The 18,015-nt window shown below is 37.3% G+C and overlaps 2 protein-coding genes across 5 annotated transcripts; both read right to left on the bottom strand.

Annotated features, from left to right (window-relative positions):
- Positions 1-590: 590 nt before the first annotated feature.
- LOC127782250 (probable LRR receptor-like serine/threonine-protein kinase At1g56130) lies at positions 591-8,615 on the bottom strand. 3 transcript variants are annotated; one of them, XM_052309365.1, is made up of 24 exons: positions 8,379-8,613; positions 6,750-6,936; positions 6,435-6,506; positions 5,664-5,735; positions 5,479-5,550; positions 5,044-5,115; positions 4,864-4,935; positions 4,712-4,783; positions 4,393-4,464; positions 4,239-4,310; positions 4,077-4,151; positions 3,916-3,987; positions 3,749-3,814; positions 3,574-3,639; positions 3,410-3,454; positions 3,269-3,333; positions 2,808-3,187; positions 2,534-2,732; positions 2,290-2,448; positions 2,084-2,202; positions 1,786-1,996; positions 1,415-1,646; positions 1,182-1,332; positions 591-1,076 (listed from the first exon to the last, which is right to left on the bottom strand). In XM_052309365.1, exons 1-24 carry the CDS (start codon positions 8,491-8,493, stop codon positions 717-719), a joined length of 3,078 nt encoding a protein of 1,025 aa, XP_052165325.1. In that variant the 5' UTR covers positions 8,494-8,613; the 3' UTR covers positions 591-716. The 3 variants fall into 3 exon arrangements, with proteins under 3 accessions (XP_052165325.1, XP_052165326.1, XP_052165327.1); XM_052309366.1 differs by having other exon boundaries at positions 4,393-4,461; XM_052309367.1 differs by having other exon boundaries at positions 930-1,076; positions 1,182-1,249; positions 8,379-8,615.
- A 1,437-nt stretch (positions 8,616-10,052) lies between these two features.
- LOC127782252 (probable LRR receptor-like serine/threonine-protein kinase At1g56130) lies at positions 10,053-16,869 on the bottom strand. Of its 2 annotated transcripts, XM_052309370.1 has the most exons (24): positions 16,685-16,869; positions 16,384-16,573; positions 15,708-15,779; positions 15,482-15,553; positions 15,321-15,392; positions 14,891-14,962; positions 14,695-14,766; positions 14,541-14,612; positions 14,191-14,262; positions 14,043-14,114; positions 13,880-13,954; positions 13,704-13,775; positions 13,546-13,611; positions 13,413-13,478; positions 13,293-13,337; positions 13,141-13,205; positions 12,671-13,050; positions 12,095-12,293; positions 11,865-12,023; positions 11,664-11,782; positions 11,316-11,526; positions 10,961-11,192; positions 10,731-10,881; positions 10,053-10,635 (listed from the first exon to the last, which is right to left on the bottom strand). In XM_052309370.1, the coding sequence occupies exons 1-24, from the start codon at positions 16,782-16,784 to the stop codon at positions 10,294-10,296; spliced, it is 3,048 nt and encodes a 1,015-aa protein (XP_052165330.1). In that variant the 5' UTR covers positions 16,785-16,869; the 3' UTR covers positions 10,053-10,293. The 2 variants fall into 2 exon arrangements, with proteins under 2 accessions (XP_052165330.1, XP_052165331.1); XM_052309371.1 differs by lacking the exon at positions 15,708-15,779.
- Between the last annotated feature and the right edge of the window lie 1,146 nt (positions 16,870-18,015).

Below are 18,015 nucleotides of genomic sequence, written 5' to 3'. Positions count from 1 at the left end.
ATTCATTTTTTTATTTTTTAAGTATGTTTTCAAATAAATTTAAATTTTAAATTCCAAATAAACCTTCAAATGAAACTTTAAAAATATCAAGTCAAATTTGAAAGTTTCGGCACAAATTTTGAAGCTTTTGACACAAAATTTTAAATGTTTCATGTCAAATTTAGAAGTCTCTTAATTCAAAGTTTTGAAACTTTCAACTCACTTCTGGAATTTACATAATTTCTATTTATATTTCAAACTTTCAACTCACTATTTTATACTGTTCTATTATAAAACTTTAAAACTTTCAACTCAAATTGTGAAAAATTTTAACTGAAATTTATAACTTTGAATTTAACTATCAAGTCATATTTTAAAACTTCCAATTCACTATTTAATTATTATTTTATTCAAGAAAATACATTTGCCACTAAACTCCTAAGATATTAGCGCCAAGTGCTACGATGAGTGGTGTGGAAGCGCGTGCTTTACTTCGCTTCTTGGTGCAGCTACGCGCAATAGAACCCCCAAACATGTAATGTCATTTATTCAATCGCAATTCATCCTGAGCTCCGGAATTAGTTATAATCAAACAATCAACGGCACAAGAGTAGCACATGTCACATTCAATTTTATTAGATCTAACCCATATAAAAATGCAATTTATGTGAACACGAATAATGTCCAAAATTAGCTCTTGAAACAAAGATCACTACCATCACTTTGCAACTTTGCATTCATCTTCCATCATCGATAATTTCTCTACTAATCTCTAGAGAAGGCGTGAGAGGGGATGTCTCCCTCTGCCCACTGAGCTCATAGGCAGTAGACCCGGAGTAGCCGGTGGTGACATGGCTGCTGTTCCTTCCCCTGAGCTGCAACTCAATGATGTAGTTCGGCTTCGCCACCACATCACTCACCGGAATGTCTCCGGTGAGCATTGCCACCACCCTTGACATAGGTGGTCTTTGGTGTGGTGAGCCTTGGGTGCAAAGGAACGAGATACTAATGACTCTCAAGACTTCCTCTTCATCGATTTCCTCGAGCCTTGGGTCCACGATTCCGAGCGCTTGCTCTCGTTCATAGAGCCCCCAAGCCTATAAGGTTTAACATATGAAGGGAACATGTTTCAGTAACCTATAAAAGGATAAACTGATAAACTGATGTGTTCTCTAGGATTCAAAGATTTCTTATCAGCTTACCCATTCAAAGAGATATTTCTTGTCTTCCACAAGGGAGTAGTCGGTGTTTGATCGACCAGCGACGGTCTCTAGAGCAACCACACCAAATGAGAAAACATCAACTTTTTCAGTTAAATGGCCTCTCATTGCATACTCAGGTGCCAGGTAGCCACTAGACAAAGTTCAAGCAAGTGCAATCAATACAGGTTATTTAACATATATATGAACATGATAGCCATGATGAATGCGCTTACAACGTGCCGGCAACTTTTGTGTTAACATGAGTCTTCTTCTCATCATAGAGCTTGGCAAGCCCAAAATCAGATATCTTGGGTGTTAAATCAGGGTCGAGTAGGATGTTACTAGTCTTGATGTCCCGATGCACGATGCGCACATTGGCCTCCTCATGAAGATAGCTTAGCCCTCTTGCAATGCCTAAAATGATGTCAAAACGTGTTGACCAGCCAAGGTTGAACCTACCATCCCCTGAATTTCCAAAAACGACCGAGATAAATGACATGATGATAAAGAGAAGAAAAATATAAAGAGTTAAGAACCAGGTATCTCGATAACGGAGTGCAGCATAAGCAATTTGTTAGGTGATGGTGATACGATGTGAGCTCACCGAAGAGTGCTTGATCCAGACTTCCATTTTCGAGGTACTCATAAACCAACAATGGTGTATTACTGTCAATGCAGCAGCCATATAATTTCACAAGGTTCCGATGTTGCACAGAAGAGATTGTTGCAACCTCTGTCACAAACTGGCTTTTCCCCTGCTGGGATGATTGAGAAAGTTGTTTCACAGCTACCACCCTTCCATCAGTTAGTATACCCTATCAAAAGATGAACTTTCCTTATTGCTAGATCATATAAATATTCACTTACAATTAACATTGAGTAAATCAGGGGAAATAACCAACCTTATAGACTGGTCCATATCCTCCTTCTCCAAGAATGTTTTGAGAACCAAAATTCTCTGTAGCTAACTTAAGCTCTGCATTGCTGAAGACATTAGGCCTTCCAACCATGTTGTAAAGTTCTGCCAAAAAAAAGTCCATCACATATTGGAAATAATTAGGAATTAAAATCATCTATTTAAAAAGTGAATTGTTAGAAGAATATATACCTTCTTTCCGTTGTGCCGTTCTCCTTATCTTCTTTAGCAACATAAATAATCCAACTAGGACTGCTAATCCAAAGAATGAAGCGCCGATCACTACTCCAGCAATTGTCCCTGCTTTACTTTTCTTTTTTGGAACACCATTTCGCACAGTAGGAATAAAATCTGAAACATGAGTTTTATATTAATTAAAAATCAATTGAATTCCCTTTTCTTGGTTGCACATATATATTGACTAACTGGTCAGTACTTGGGGTCACGCTTAATGCTGAGATCGTCGGTCCATAGTGTCCTTGAGTAGGAATGCAACAAGTACCCTTCCCAGCCCAGAACAGATGGATCTCAAGGAAGTTTTTGGACACAGTTGCTGTATATCTCTTATTGACAGCAATTAGAGACTTTCCACCAGCCGTCTTCCTTATATTGAAGTTCTTTTCCTTCAGCTCACCCTATGCAAAACGTCTAGTTAGAAAACATTCCATGCAGACATGCACAAAATATTATGTGACACACTCAGTATGAACCTGAACATATATGTCAAAAACTCTCCGCCCGATGCTATTCGAAGTTAGTGAGTTTGGATAAACAAACTCTGCGAACTCAAGTGAGACAGTGTAATTCCCATTCTCAAGTCCAATACCATAGTATCTAAGTGATGATGGTGACATTCTTGCAGTTTGGAATAATTCTGAGTTAAGTGCACTCTGAAACTGCTGGGGGCTATATATTGCATAACTTCCATTGGAAGCCTCATTGAATTTACCTACACTGCTTACACCCCATCTCGCATTGTCACTAACATAATAAGATGCGGCTCCAATGTTTTGAGCATCAGTTTCATACAAAGTATTATCTGATCCCCTTGTAGATTTATTACTGCCACAGTCGACCGCAAAGGAATAATCTGCAATTGAGATGGTTATAATATTACTGAGGTCATATCAACTACCAATGTGAGTGAAGAGTTGGAAACTTGGAATTGTACATTCTGGAGAACCACGGAAACAAGGAGTATCTTGCTGGAGACAGTTTAGCCCTGAAGGTAAAATGCTGCACAAATAATTGAATCACCAATCTCAGATCGCGCACAAATGTTTTCATCTGTACAATTTAATGTGACACATACCTATTGTTGGTCCTATCAAGAATGAAGTCATTAGCCACCAAATTCCTATAGAACGCAAAATGGTTAACTTGCTAGGAAACATGTAAGCACAACCTAGAGTATGTATCTTTTCCCCTCTGCCTGCATTCAAAAGTTTATAAGAAATTTCAGAACATAAAACTTACAGTTGCAAATTGTTCCCAGTAACCCATGGAGGAAAGCTTCCAGAGAGATGGTTATAGGAAAAATCTCTGCAAAGGTTCCATCAGAAGTTCAAAAAAACCAAGTACAAAATATTCAAAAATATAGGAGTAACATGTGGCCATGTGCTATACTTAAATGTTAATTTGCTACACATACAAATTGTTCAGTGAAGGGCTTTTGTCATATGGCAAGCTTCCAGAAAGGCTGTTGTTCCCAAGAAACCTGGTTTATGTACAGTTCAGTATGGCCCCCAAAAAATTACCTTCCGAAGCCATTGTATGACAGGAACAGGAATATTCAGAAAGAATTTTTTAATTTCTTACAAGAAGCTAAGCTTGTCCAGATTCAGTATGGATTGAGGAACATGACCTGTGATATTGTTAAAGCTCAAGTCCCTGTGCCAATAGGGAAGCAGCAACATCGTCGATACAGATGCCTTATATCAAACTGACCAAAAGTAAAGAGCAGGAAAAGAAATACTTACAGTAAGGTTAACCCTGCAAGCTTAGAAAAGTTAACTGTTCCAAGATTATCAGATATCTTGCAGTTCCTCAGTATTCTGTAATAAAAGTATCTAACTTAGTAACTTGCCACTTTGTGAAGACTAAGCAATTATGAACTCTATAGCAAAAGCTTTTCACCGTACAAGACATTCAAAGATGTCAGATTAGAGATAAACGACAGCGAGGAGCTCCCATTTAGAATATCACCAATCCGCCTGAAGCACGGACACTTAGAGAATAAAGTACTTATATTGATCTCCATGGAGGAAACAGGCAGTGTAATGTAAAAATACTTACAAACTTGTTAATCTGGTTAGATTTGATAGACTTGCTGGAATTGGACCTTGAAAAGAATTTCCTTGGAACCTTCTACAGGTTAATGTTTTGATTAGATCATAAATATATGATGTCAAAAGGTAAAATTATACAAATTTATCACTCAGGCAATGTGTTGCACTCCTGTTAGGACTAGGGCTGAGAATATGATATGTTCTTGTCCTAATGTAAGGGCAAGAAATGAAGGAGAAGCATTTTGTGCTACAGTTCCATTGATTTTCTGTTATAATAAATCAGGATAAATATTTAAATGGAGCAAGAGGTTGATAATTAATCTTACAAATCTTGTAAATTTGGAAAGCTCCCAAAATAATCAGGTATTTTTCCTGTTAAATCATTATCTGATGCCCACCTGCAGGCAAAATAGAATCTGTTACTTCGAGCATATGGAACCAAAATGAAAATAACATTTGTGACACTCCAATAGCTTACAGAATCTTCAAATTCTTAAGCTTTGAGAATGTTGAAGGGAAGGGACCACTGAAGCCAGAACTAATAATATACCTATAAAAGGAAGACTGCAGTAATTAAAAACAACTTTAGATGGGCCTCGTCAAAATTTTAGTTAACAGGAGTCTAAATTTGGAAGCTCAAAATGGACAATGGGATTACATTTGCTCGAGTTTTTCCAAATTGCCCAGTTCTGCAGGGAGTTCACCAGTAAAATTGTTTGAACTAATGCCCCTGAAATCCCAAAGAAACATGTTGACTATGATTTTGTTTATGTACAGACAGAAAATAGCATAAATTCGCCTCTATAAGAATTAAGCATGTTACAAAACACTGCTTAAGAATCTACAATTTTGTTATTTTGGATAGCAGATAAGAACTATTTATTACTGTTTGGATCTGATGCAAGCATAAGAAACTCATGTAGAAATGATAAATTTTTATAAAATTCTTAATAAGTTACAGTTACACATTTGTGTCTCCTGTGTAACTAATTTACTTCAGATAGTCCGTAGTATAAACTTCAACTCCGAGTAGAAAAAATAGTCTGTAATGTAAACTTCAACTCTGAAGAAATTTAACTAAGATATCTCTTACAATGATAGAAGATTTCTAAGATTCCCGATCTCCTTCGGAAGAGGTCCAGATAACGGATTGAGGGACACCGCCCTAGTAATTTTTTTTCAACATTATGCGATTACTGATTAGAGAAACAGAAAGTAACAACTGATGAATGCTAAGAGAAAATAAAACTAAAGCAGTGCTCGAAATCAGATTCTTACAAGTACTGCATGGCAGAAAAGTTTCCAATAAAGGATGGCAGGGGACCCGTCAAGTAATTTCGCCGAAGATCCCTTCAGTAATATCAAAACCATCAAGCTAAACATAAACACTTCATAATCGGGCTCCTGTACCCTGATTATTCTTGCTAGTTTTTCTAGATGAGGAAGATGATAGTTCTTCGCTAGTTATTAGGATTTTTTTACTGAACGCTTGAGTAACACAATGGAGAACAGGGTATGGTGATAGGTATTCTGCAAGCTTTATTTTCAAACTTCTCAAAATATCTATGTGTATTGTCCTCGTAAAATATATATGGTATTTTTTCCATACTTATTTAATACTATCAAGATTGTGGTATAGGATTATAGCTTCTGCTATATAATGTATTTCCCAATATCTGCTATATTGAAGCCAAATCACAGTCAACAGACAGAACAATTATATATAATCTACCCCCACAAAGATCACACCTTAAGAATTTTTCCAAGAATGTGTGAATGACATGTGCACCCATCTTGTCGGCGCATACAACTGATTCTTTCATCCAGATTTAGCACTTTGAAGTGATATATCCTTTTAGCATAATTTTACCATGAGAAGTTGGACTCAAAAGATTATTCATAAATTGGATAAAAGGACCCTCAAGAACTGAAGAGCATCTGAATTGCAATTCCTCAGACGATGTTCTCTACATCCTACTAGCTCTCAGAAAAAGTAGTGCTTTACTGCTTTATCTTCAAAACAGAGAAGATAAAGTTTAGAGGTCATACAAGTTATTCAGATAAGTGAGATTCTGCAGCTCCTCAGGTATTTGACCAACAACGTTCAACGAGAACACTCTCCTGAATAGACACACAAAAACCTGTTAGCTAGAGCTCCTTGGATACTAAAGATCATGATTTCAGAAAAAAAAAACGAACATAGGAGTTTGCAGAGACGGATTGGAAGGAACTAATATCAAGCAATTTCATTTTCATGTGTGCAAGCCTAGTCCTCAGCAACACCATGGTCACTGATGGCCTCTTGTAGGCATTATATCGAACAACTGGTGTGCAGCTGGATGAGCAGGTTGAGAGGATACGTACAGTCTGATGATGTGGCAGACGGTGCCGGCGTTGAAGGAGCAGTCGCACTTGATGGCCGGGTTGATGTTGGGGTTGTTGTCGACGCCGGTCTCGTCGATGGCGACGCCGCTGCAGGGCTCGCCGCTGATGTTCCACGCCGGCGACGCCCGCAGGCCCCATCTCCCCAGGATCGTGTCCAGTGCAGCCACTGGAGAGACACATACGCAATTCAGTATAAGCAAATGTAGCTCGAAAACCTTTTCTTTGTTTTCCGCTAAACAAGATACCAAGGCAGATGCTCGTATACATATGCACGCTCAAGCCATATAACCACACACTCTACTTCTGTAAACACCTACTCCCTCCATTTTCTGTTTTAGATTATAAGTCGTTTTGACTTTGGTCAAAATCAAACTACTTTAAGTTTAATCAAGTTTACTTACAATACTAAAATAGTTCATTAAATCTACAATTGAATATATTTTCATAATATACTTATCTTATGTTGAAAATGTTACTACGTTTTTCTGCAAACTTGATCAAACTTGAGCAGTTTGACTTTGATCAAAGTCAAAACGACATATAATCTAAAACGGAGGGAGTACTTAACATTACCGGCTCGCTATCTTACCGTTCTAGTTAAATTTCTACTTATTTTTATATTGAAATATATGAGTCGAGTCCATTTCCTTAATTAAGTGGGACAAACATAACTCATTGTGGTACTTCATGTGTCATTTGAAGGAGGAGAGAATTGTGGATTGAATTAGGTGTCTAATTAGTTAGACTCAAAAGGCACATATATGATAGAAGATATGAGAAAATTATCTAATACTTATTTTATATTAAAATAGTCCCACTCAAGTCCATTTCAATTGTCTAAATAAAACATTAATTTATTTAATTAAGTGGGACAAACCCATCTCACATTTTCCTACCCTATGGGTCCTAGGTTGCCAATTGAAAAAAAAAATAAGTCGGATATCAAGGAAGGAATTGGTGTCCATGATTTTAAGAAGAAAGAAGCAAATATTTCAGGTGAGCATACTCGAGCAAAATCGAACTCGGGCGGATGGGGTGCATGCCAGCAACCCCTGCCACTATACTATGAGCGCATCTCTAAGCTGCCAATTGGGTTTGACTTCAAGCTGCTCACCATTAATTCTTCCAATAGCCTTCCTTTAATATTCAGCGTCTAGATAGACTTTAACCTTCTGATGCATCATAATTGATCCCTGTTTACTGAAAATGTTGCCAGTTAAATTTCTGACTTGTATTTCACTTACGTTGTCTACAGGCCTAACTTTTTATTTTGAAAGCATAGGAGCTAAGTTATTATCTGAATTTTAGGATTTGCTTCTGTCATTAACCTGTTGTTCGGTGAACTAAACAACCTGGATACTAACCGGATGCTGTTTTATTTCGGATTTGAGTATTATAGATTGAATTTGAAGCTCTTCGAAATCAGTGAATGAAACCGGAGAACAAATTAAGCGACAAAGACACAGCTTGCATGCAATTAACTAAGCTCTGCTAATTACTAGTAATCCTGCCAGTTTCTGAATTAACACCCTCTAGCTACCACTTGCAGAGTTGCAGGTAGAACAAGATCAATAGAGATATGTAATTTGCAAAACTGAATTCACATACCTTCTGCTGGATCAGTTCTCGCTGCTTGCTGAGCTTGAACAGCTGCACAGAACGCATAAACGAGCATCAGCCACAAGAAGACATGGACGCTGCTGTTGCTGCTGCTGCAACTCATCTCTCTCTTAATTTCTCTCTCAGCTAATTAACCAAAGCAAAAGCAGCAGGTTTGGTTTGGTTTGGTTTGAAATATAGTGATGAATTGTCCGAGGTGTTGTGTATATATGTACCAGCAGCAACGGGAGCTTCAAGGCGAAAAGTTAATTAATCCTAATTGTGACAATATGAAAAGGCCAAGAGAAACCTCAGTTGCTAATTAGTAAGATATTATTTCTGTTTCCAAGATAGCGAGAGGAGTGGAGCATTAAGGTTTCAATAATGTTTACGACATTGACTAATTCATGGCATCAACGTACTATTGATGGTGACACAACTGGAAGATATCGGACATGTCAACTGCGACTTGTACGTATGAAAGCCCCCGTTTTTTGGAATAATCATCCACTATTACCTGCTACCTCCACGCTGATCTCAATGTCTCAAAAACTAACTATAGTCAAAAGATCATAGTGAGGACATGAGAATTAAAGTTGGAGGACTTTTTTTTATGCTTACTATTCGTAAGTTGAAATTAGCGAAATGCAATCTTTTGTGGGCTTGTCTGGACATCCAAAATCGCCTACGAATAGCAGATTTAAATACAACATTACTTAATACATACGGTTGAAAACGGTCGGAAACGGCTTGGAAAAAAGTCCCAACCATTTCCGTAACCATATTTTTCTAAGAAGAGCAATTTCACCATCCAACATTTGGTATCTCAAGGTACCACAAATTTTTTTGTACCTCTAAGTACTTTCTAGTGCAAAATTTAGTACTTTGAGGTACCAAATGTTGAATATAGTAAAATTGCTCTTCTAAGAAAAAAATGGAAAATGGTAAAGCCGTAAATGAAAACGATGTCAGAAATATCAGAAAACCGGAAACATAACTATATAGATGGAAACATATTGGTATCGTTCGAAAAAATTGAACTGTAGAATCACACACTTAACTTTGCATAACTTTCTAAATATAATGAAATAAATTTTAAGTTTGTAATAAATTACAAATGGTCGTCCATTTAAGCTTATACTTGAGTTAAAATTTTGGTTGAGGAGTCGATGAGCTTCTAAACTACGGGTCAAATAAAGAAATGAATCAGTCGATGAGCTTATAAACTATGGGTCAAATAAAGAAATGAATCATAAATATTGATGTATAAAAAGTAGCTACTTTTAAGAACATTGATGCATTTAGAAATACAGTAATTACCATAATATAAAAAATAGTAATTCGTAAGAATTCGGCAAAATTCAGAAATAGTTGGTATTTTAATAATTTTTACCATTTTCATTTTTGTTTTTGTTGGTAACCATTAATCCATATTGCTCAGTTGGTAAAAGTAGAGACGAGGGTCGATTAGTCAAGAATTTTTGTGGACGTTTTCACCCCTATATGTACATAACCTATGGGAAAAAAAGGACCCTATCAAGTTCACTGAACTATTATTGAGTTTCCTTTCGGAGGCTTAAAAGAGTTTAAGGATCAAATCTCCATACAGCCTTTAATTATTTCACCTCATCCCTTCTTGTGGCAAGCATATGTGCCTATGAACCCATGAAGTTGTCCTCCAGCCAACAAATTTCATGGACAGTTTTTACTATTTTGCTGCAGAATGTGCTCATAAACATGCGAATACGTTGATTAATTTCTAAGATATATACTAGGATACTACTCTATTTGACCTGTTACAAATTACAAGGGGTAAATACTTTTATCATCATACATACTTCAGAATAATTAAGTTCCACTATTAGCTCCGTCTTACATTTACATACAATCATTTCAAACCAAGATCACCTGCAGGTTGCAGCATTCACCTTCCATCATGACTAGATCCGGTGATTGTTGGCGACATGGTGAGAGGGTCGATCTCTTTCTGCCTGCTGAACTCTGAGGTGGTAGATTCTGAGTTGGTGCTGTTTCCATCTCTATATTGCCACTCAGTGATGTAGCTCGGTTTTGTCACCATCTCAACTACCTCAGCATCTCCAGTGAGCACTGCCATGACCCTCGACATTGGCGGTCGCTGATTTGGTGAGCCCTGTGTGCAGAGGAGCGCAACATGAATGACTCTGAGAACTTCATCTTTATTGAAATCCTCAAGTCTTGGATCAACGATTCTTTGTGCTTGCTCCTTTTCGTACAGGTCCCAGGCCTGTAAATTAACATAGGTATAGCTTCAATAATCAAAACATCATATACATGAATAGATTAGTGTGTTGTTTGAGGATGGAGCATTGATCAGCTTACCCACTCTAAGAGATAGATCTTGCTTTCCTCGATGGAGTTATTAGTGTTCGATCGACCAGCGACAGTCTCTAATGCGACCACCCCGAATGCATAAACATCAACCTTTTCAGTCAAATGACGTCTCATTGCATACTCAGGAGCCAGATAACCACTTGACAAAAGGTTAGACAAGTTTTAGTTAGCTTTCATTTTGGAGGACAACCACAAGAGAAATGGTGAAATGTGCTTACAATGTGCCCGCAATCCCCGTGCTGACATGAGTCTTCTTCTCATCATAGAGCCTAGCGAGTCCAAAGTCTGATATCTTTGGGGTGAGGTCGGTGTCAAGTAGGACATTGCTGGCCTTGATGTCCCTGTGCACAATGCGCACACTTGACTCCTCATGAAGATAAGTTAGGCCTCTTGCGATTCCTAAAATGATCTCGAAGCGAGTTGCCCAGTCCAGTTTTAAGCTATTCTTTCCTGTACAAGCAGAAATGACTTTAAGGTCTTGAGAATTCAAATGATGACAAAATGAAGAGAAGAAATTTCCCAAAATATAAAATACAATTTTGCAGTGTTGGTTATGAGCAGAGTTGAACTCACTGAAGAGTGCTTGATCTAGGCTTCCATTTTCAAGGTACTCATAAACTAACAAAGGTGTATTACTGTCAATGCAACAACCATGCAATTTGACAAGATTCCGGTGTTGCACAGAAGAAATTGTTGCAACCTCTGTCACAAACTGGTTTTTCCCCTGATGGGATGATTGAGAAAGTTGTTTTACAGCTATAACTCTTCCATCAGGTAGCATACCCTGCCAAAGGAAGAACTTTACTTAAGTTACATTTATATTTTGAGGATAGACCAACAAGTTTGCAAGAAAGCTATATTTAATACAGATCAGATAATTATTCAATTGCAATTTCACAGTAATTAAGGGAAATAGACAACCTTATAGACTGGTCCATATCCACCTTCCCCAAGAATGTTTTGGGAACTGTAATTATTTGTAGCTAACTTGAGTTCAGCATTACTGAAGACATCAGGCCGTCCAACTAGGTTATACAGTTCTGTAGACACCAGCGCACACCAGAAAGAATAAATCATTTGAAAATTTTGTTGTCTGAATTCCTGTATAATAAAAATATTTACCTCCTTGCTGTTGTGCAAGTCTTCTTCTCTTCTTTATGAACATAAATATTCCAAATAGGGCTGCTAATCCTACAACTGAGGCACCAATCGATATTCCAGCAATTGCACCTGCTTTACTTTTCCTTTTGGGTACACCGTTTCGCACAGTAGGAGTAAAATCTGAAACAGAGATTTCATTTACTAGAAGGCAATATAATCCTTCTTGAGGTTACCTTAATGATTAGGCTTACTTGGAGTGATGCTTAATGCTGAGATCAATGGCCCGTAGTAACCTTGAATAGGAATGCAACAAGTGCCCTTTCCAGCCCAGAACAGATGGATTTCAAGGAAGTTTTTCGACACAGTTGTCGTGTAACTCTTGTAAACAGCAGTGAAAGATTTTCCACCAGCCATCTTCCTTATATCGAAGTCCTTTTCTTTTAGGTCACCCTATAAAAATGTCAATAATACAGTCAGATAAAGAAGAAAAGGATCCAGTAAACATTTTTTCCTTTTTTTGCTTTTAGTAAACACTAGCATATTGCCCGTGCGTTGCAATGGTATTTTAATTAAAGAAAATTATCATTAACCCGTTATTATCATCTCTTAATTGTTGTACATATCTGTTACTGACATGTGGACCCTTTGGCCCCATGCTGTCCTTTTTTCATTCCCGCAAAAAGTAGAGAGTTGTTAGGAGTGTTATATTCTTTTTGCTCTTCAAGAAAAGTTAGGAATTGGTTGTGGGGTGGTAGCAGAACCCCCACCACCACTAGTCCCTTTTATAAGGAGAATAGAAATTACCATACAATGCACTCAATTTGTACCTGTATATATATGTCAAAAACTCTCCTTCCTAAGCTTTTCCAAGTTGGTGAGTCTGGATAACCTAACTCTGCAAATTGAAGCAGAACAGTGTAATTTCCATTCTCAAGTCCAAGGCCAAAGTATCTCAGAGACGATGGTGACATCCTTGCAGTTTGGAATAGTTCTGAAACCACCGCATTCTGAATCTTCTCATTGCTATATATTATCTTACTATCATTTGGAGACTGGAAATATTTTCCTACATTGCTAACACCCCATCTTGTTTCACTGGTAACGTAATATGATGAGCCACCAAGGTCCGTGAAATCCAATTCATACATAGTATTATCTGAGCCTCTGATAGATCTGTTACTACCACAGTCTACCGCAAAGGAATAATCTGCAGTTAAGATGTGCAAAATTATGAATAGTATAAACATTTCAAAATCCTATATACCAACTGCTATGGTTAAGGAAGAGCAAGACATACATTCTGGAGAACCTCGTAAACATGGAGTGTCTTTCTGGAGGCAGTTTAGCCCTGGAGGTAGAATACTGTGGACATAATTGACTTGAAAAAAGTTGTGAGAAAAATTGTTAATATTAAACACTTATGGAAGTATAGCCAAATGCCATAAGTACCCGTTGTTGGTGCTGCCAAGATCAAAGTTGTTTGCCACCAAATTCCTGGTAATAATTGAAGCGTTGAGCATAACATATTTTTTCCCCTTGCCAACACAAATTTGAGATCTTTCTACTTACAATTGCAAGTTGTTCTGGGTAGACCAGGAGGGAAAGCTTCCAGTGAGCTGGTTGTATGAAAAATCTCTGCAAATATGAAATAAATGTATCATTCTAATTTTAGCTGTATTGCAATGTTGAATTGTTTACACACAAGTTTTTTAGTGAAGGGCTTATCCCATCTGGCAGTCCTCCTGTTAGGCTATTGTTCCCAAGAAACCTGAATTGGGTAGAATACAAGATGATGAAACATGGTCATCAATATAACATATGTTTCTGTAGATGGAATAACCTCCAGAAAGAATTCCTTACAGGTCTGTAAGCATTTGTAGATTCAGAATTGATTGAGGAACATTGCCTGAGATATTGTTAAAACTCAAGTCCCTGTGCCACAAGACAGCATACTTGAACAGACACTTCACATGAAATTTCAGAAAAATGACCAAGAGTTTCATGGATTGTGCTATGACCCATAATGAAAAACGTACAGGAAGGCTAATTTTGTGAACTTTGAAAAGTCTACTGCTCCAAGGTCTCCAGATATCCTGCAGTTCCTCAATACACTGTAAAAAGTATTCGATATTAGCAAGTTATTACTTTGTCAATATATAAAATTGCAAGATGTATAGTTAGAATTTAAGTGTCACATACAGGATATTCAAAGACGTCAGATTACTGACAAAGGAAAATGAAGAGCTCCCATTTACAATATCTCCAATCCGTCTGCTTATTTGTATTTAGCACATCAGTCATCATGACAAGAGGGAATGGTAATGTTGCCATAGAACAAACTACTTACAAGGTTGTCAATTTGGTTAGATTAGACAAACTTGCCGGAATCGGTCCTTCAAAAGAATTTCCTTGGAAAGCCCTGTGAGTTCATAATTTAAGAAAAAAGTATGAAAATGCCAAGTTTATTTGAATATTAGAAAAAGTAACCTCTACATATTAAGATACTGTTGGGACCAGAGTAATGGCATACAGGTATGCATATTTCTGTTCAGAGTGATGACTGAAAAGAAAAAAAAAACGCGCTACAGTTCGAATTCAATCGGAAACAACATATGCAGAAAATTTATGTTGCAATTCCATTGTCTTGTGAATAGGATAAAATCATTGATGTGATAAAAAGTTAATAATTATTCTTACAGATCTTCCAAATTAGTCAAGCTCCCAATATAATCAGGTATTTTTCCTGTAAAATCGTTATCTGATGCCCGCCTACAAGCACAAAAACATGTTTGATGTTGAGCATATGAAAACAAAATGAACATGACAGCTGTGGCTCTGTTCTTGAACGTACAGGAGCTTCAGGTTCTTAAGCTTTGAGAATGTCGAAGGGAATGGACCACTCAAGCCAGCACTATCAGTGTACCTGTTATTTATGAAATGCAACAATCATGCATGTTCAAAAATAGGTATATTGCTGGTCCAAATTAAACTTTGTTCTTCTAGAAGTAGCATCTGTCAAGTTAGAAAGAGGGGGATTACAAACTTACAATCGTTGAAGTTTGGTCAGGTTGCCCAATTCTTCAGGAAGTTGACCAGTAAAATTGGTCAAACTGATGCCTCTGAAACAAAAGAAATATTTCAGGAGTGAGATAATTTATTTGCATGCAATGCTACTAGCTGAGAAAAGGGGCATTGTTTGCCCTGATGAGCCTTTTATTATTCCTCGAACACACAACCACTTTCCAAACCCCAAACACACCCTTTTGATCCACAATTTTTGCAATTTGGATTTCACTCAAATATATGAAACACCAGTTGAAAAGTGAAATTACACTGAGGTGCCTATATACATAAGTTGTGAATTTTAGAATTTTCTAAAAAGTTATGCATTTGGATTTTTCTATATAACTAAATATTTTGGACCATCATTAATCTATAGTTGAAAATTGACCAGCTATGCAAGAAGAGGTCTCTTACAGCAAGTTGAGGTTCGTGAGATTCCCAAGTTCCTTCGGAATTGGTCCTGAGAGTGCATTGAATCCCACATGCCTTTTTTTTTACAAGGACAAAGGATGGTTCAGACAACACACCAACTGATTGACACTACAAGAACATAAAACTTGAAGTATAACTCCTACAATTCTGTCAAGGCAGTTAATTGCCCTATGAATGATGGTATGGGGCCAGATAAGTAATTTTGATCCAGGTCCCTGAAACAGCACCAGAAACATCCAGTCAATTAGCAGCAAAGAATTTCAAACATGGGTTTGAATTTGAATTTGCTGGCTTTGCTGCAAGATATTAATACATATCCTACAGTTGTTTCAGCATCTAGGCAGAGCTGATAATAGTTAGATACCATACAGGTAATTTAGGTAGGTGAAGTTCTGCAATTCTGCAGGTATCTGACCGACAACGTTCAAGGCGTATACCTTCCTGAATTACATAAACAAGGAGTAAGAAAAATTGGAAATAAGTACGAAAATTCTTGCTGTTTACTCCAAATATACATGCACATATGTTAGTATGTTACCATACTCATGCGCCACTAACACACATACACAGCCCAACAAGCATGTCCATGTCTGGTTGGTTACTGAAACTCTGCTTAGGTCCAATTTTCACTCGTGATTGTAGCTTGTAGAGAGAAGAGGGCAGAAAACAGTGGGCATTAGCTAGTTGTGTACAGATGTGTTGTCAACCTCAGATTTCACTACTGACCAGTGACCAAGGTCCCAGATTAACCTGGTTTCGCAAGTTCGAGGGGTAAAAACAAAAAATAATTTACTCTAATTACTCCAAGTAGTGATCATGGTGAAATTTGAACAGCAGAGCAGTTATTTGGCGACATAAAAAAAGTTACTCCCAAGTGAAACCTATGCATAGTTGCAGTGGTGGTCTTGCAAAGTTGCATTTCCAAGTTAGTTTTCACAAGAACTCGTATATCCCAGATTCCAGACGCCATGGCCTCTCTTGTAGGCACTGCGTCGAGCATCTGGCGTGCATGCAAACAAGAACCAGAAAAGAACATAACACTTACAGCTGGGTGATATGGCAGACGGTGCCGTTGATGTAGGAGCAGTCGCACTTGATCCCGGGGTTGTTCTTGGGGTTGCCGTCGAGGCCGGTGACGCCGTCGACGGGGACGCCGCGGCATGGCTCGCCGCTCATGCTCCACACCGGCGACGTCGTCTTGCCCCATCTCCCCAGGATCGCCTCCAGCGCCGCCACTACATCAAAAGTGCGTTGATTGAGGCAACAAGAGAAGTAAATTAATCAATTGCGGCAACATTGATTGATTACGCGCGTGTATGGCATGATTGATTGACTGATTGCTATACCTTCTACAGGATCGGTTCTTGGTGGTTGCTGAGCCTGAGCAGCTGAAATCCGCCATGAGCACACCAAGAGCAGTATCCACACGATGACGTGGCCACCCATCTCTTGATTTCTCTCACCGGAAACAACACACGGAGGCTATCTATATCTAGCTTAGCTTGGTTAAATAGCACATCGATCGATGTTGTTGATTCATCGTACTATGCGAGCACAACATCAAACTTTTATACGCGAATATGTGGATATATATATATATATATATATATATATATATATATATATATATATATATATATATATATGGCAACATATCATATGCACACAAGCCCTCACGTGTACACACGTGCACACCAACTAAAAAATGTCACCAAAAAATCTAGAAAAAATCATACACATACTTTTAATTGTATTACACCTAGGGTTAAAATCTTAACATCAAATTCATTATATTTTAGCCGTAACAAAAAAACAAAAAATCTGACAGTTTTAAGGTTGCAATTTTGTCAGAATTTTATTTTTTTTGTTATTCTCTATGTAGAATGAATTTGAAGATGCGACTTTGCACGTAGATGTAATACTATTGAAAGTACATGTATGAATTTTCCTAGAATTTTTTGTGATAATTTTTAGTTGGTGTACACGGTGTGTACACGCGAGGGCATGTGTGCATAGGATACGTGTGTGTATATATATATATATATATATATATATATATATATATATATATATATATATATATATATATATATATATATATATATATATATATATATATATATACTCCCTCCGTTTTAGGGCTATAGACGTTTTAACTTTGGTCAAAGTCACACTGCTTTAAGTTTAAGTTTGACCAAGTTTGTAGAAAAAAATAATAACATTAAACTTGAAACGTCTTCTAACCTGAAACGTAGAGAGTAGCATACATCTAGATTAGTATATAAATGTTAATTTATTTTGGAACGGAGGAGTGTATAGGTTACTGATGTAAGGAAAATTCGTATAGTTTGATTTATGCTGATATATGTCATCGATTTGTCGTACTGTATATGTGAGCGTATCATCAAACTTTTATATACGGATATAGACCCTATGTGTAGATTCGTGTATAAAAGTTGATTTATTTGGTGGCGGAGAGGTATATCGGTCGCCAACGCACAAATCTTACTACGATTTATAGCGTGAAAATGACTATATCTTGTCTGTGACAAAAAGTATTAGTATAATTACTTCTCACGTTCCTTCTTTTTACTTAGCGCTTTGGACGACATCGACAGAGTCTGGTAGTGTACCATTGAATTTTCAAATTATGCATTTATAAAAATTGCTAAGAGTA

The sequence above is a fragment of the Oryza glaberrima genome, chromosome 8, assembly GCF_000147395.1.
Source record: "Oryza glaberrima chromosome 8, OglaRS2, whole genome shotgun sequence".
In the NCBI taxonomy this organism is placed as follows: domain Eukaryota; kingdom Viridiplantae; phylum Streptophyta; class Magnoliopsida; order Poales; family Poaceae; genus Oryza; species Oryza glaberrima.
This window is presented reverse-complemented; position numbering and strand designations above follow the sequence as displayed.

Coding starts and splice junctions, on each gene's coding strand:
- LOC127782252 (XM_052309370.1), bottom strand. CDS start 16,784: ATGGGTGGCCACGTCATCGTGTGGATACTGCTCTTGGTGTGCTCATGG. Junction 13,612..13,703: donor CTACAAATGCTTACAGACCT/GTAAGGAATTCT, acceptor TACCCAATTCAG/GTTTCTTGGGAACAATAGCC. Junction 12,294..12,670: donor TTTTTGACATATATATACAG/GTACAAATTGAG, acceptor ACATTTTTATAG/GGTGACCTAAAAGAAAAGGA.
- LOC127782250 (XM_052309365.1), bottom strand. CDS start 8,493: ATGAGTTGCAGCAGCAGCAACAGCAGCGTCCATGTCTTCTTGTGGCTG. Junction 4,784..4,863: donor CTTAAGAATTTGAAGATTCT/GTAAGCTATTGG, acceptor TTTTGCCTGCAG/GTGGGCATCAGATAATGATT. Junction 3,988..4,076: donor CTTGCAGGGTTAACCTTACT/GTAAGTATTTCT, acceptor CTATTGGCACAG/GGACTTGAGCTTTAACAATA.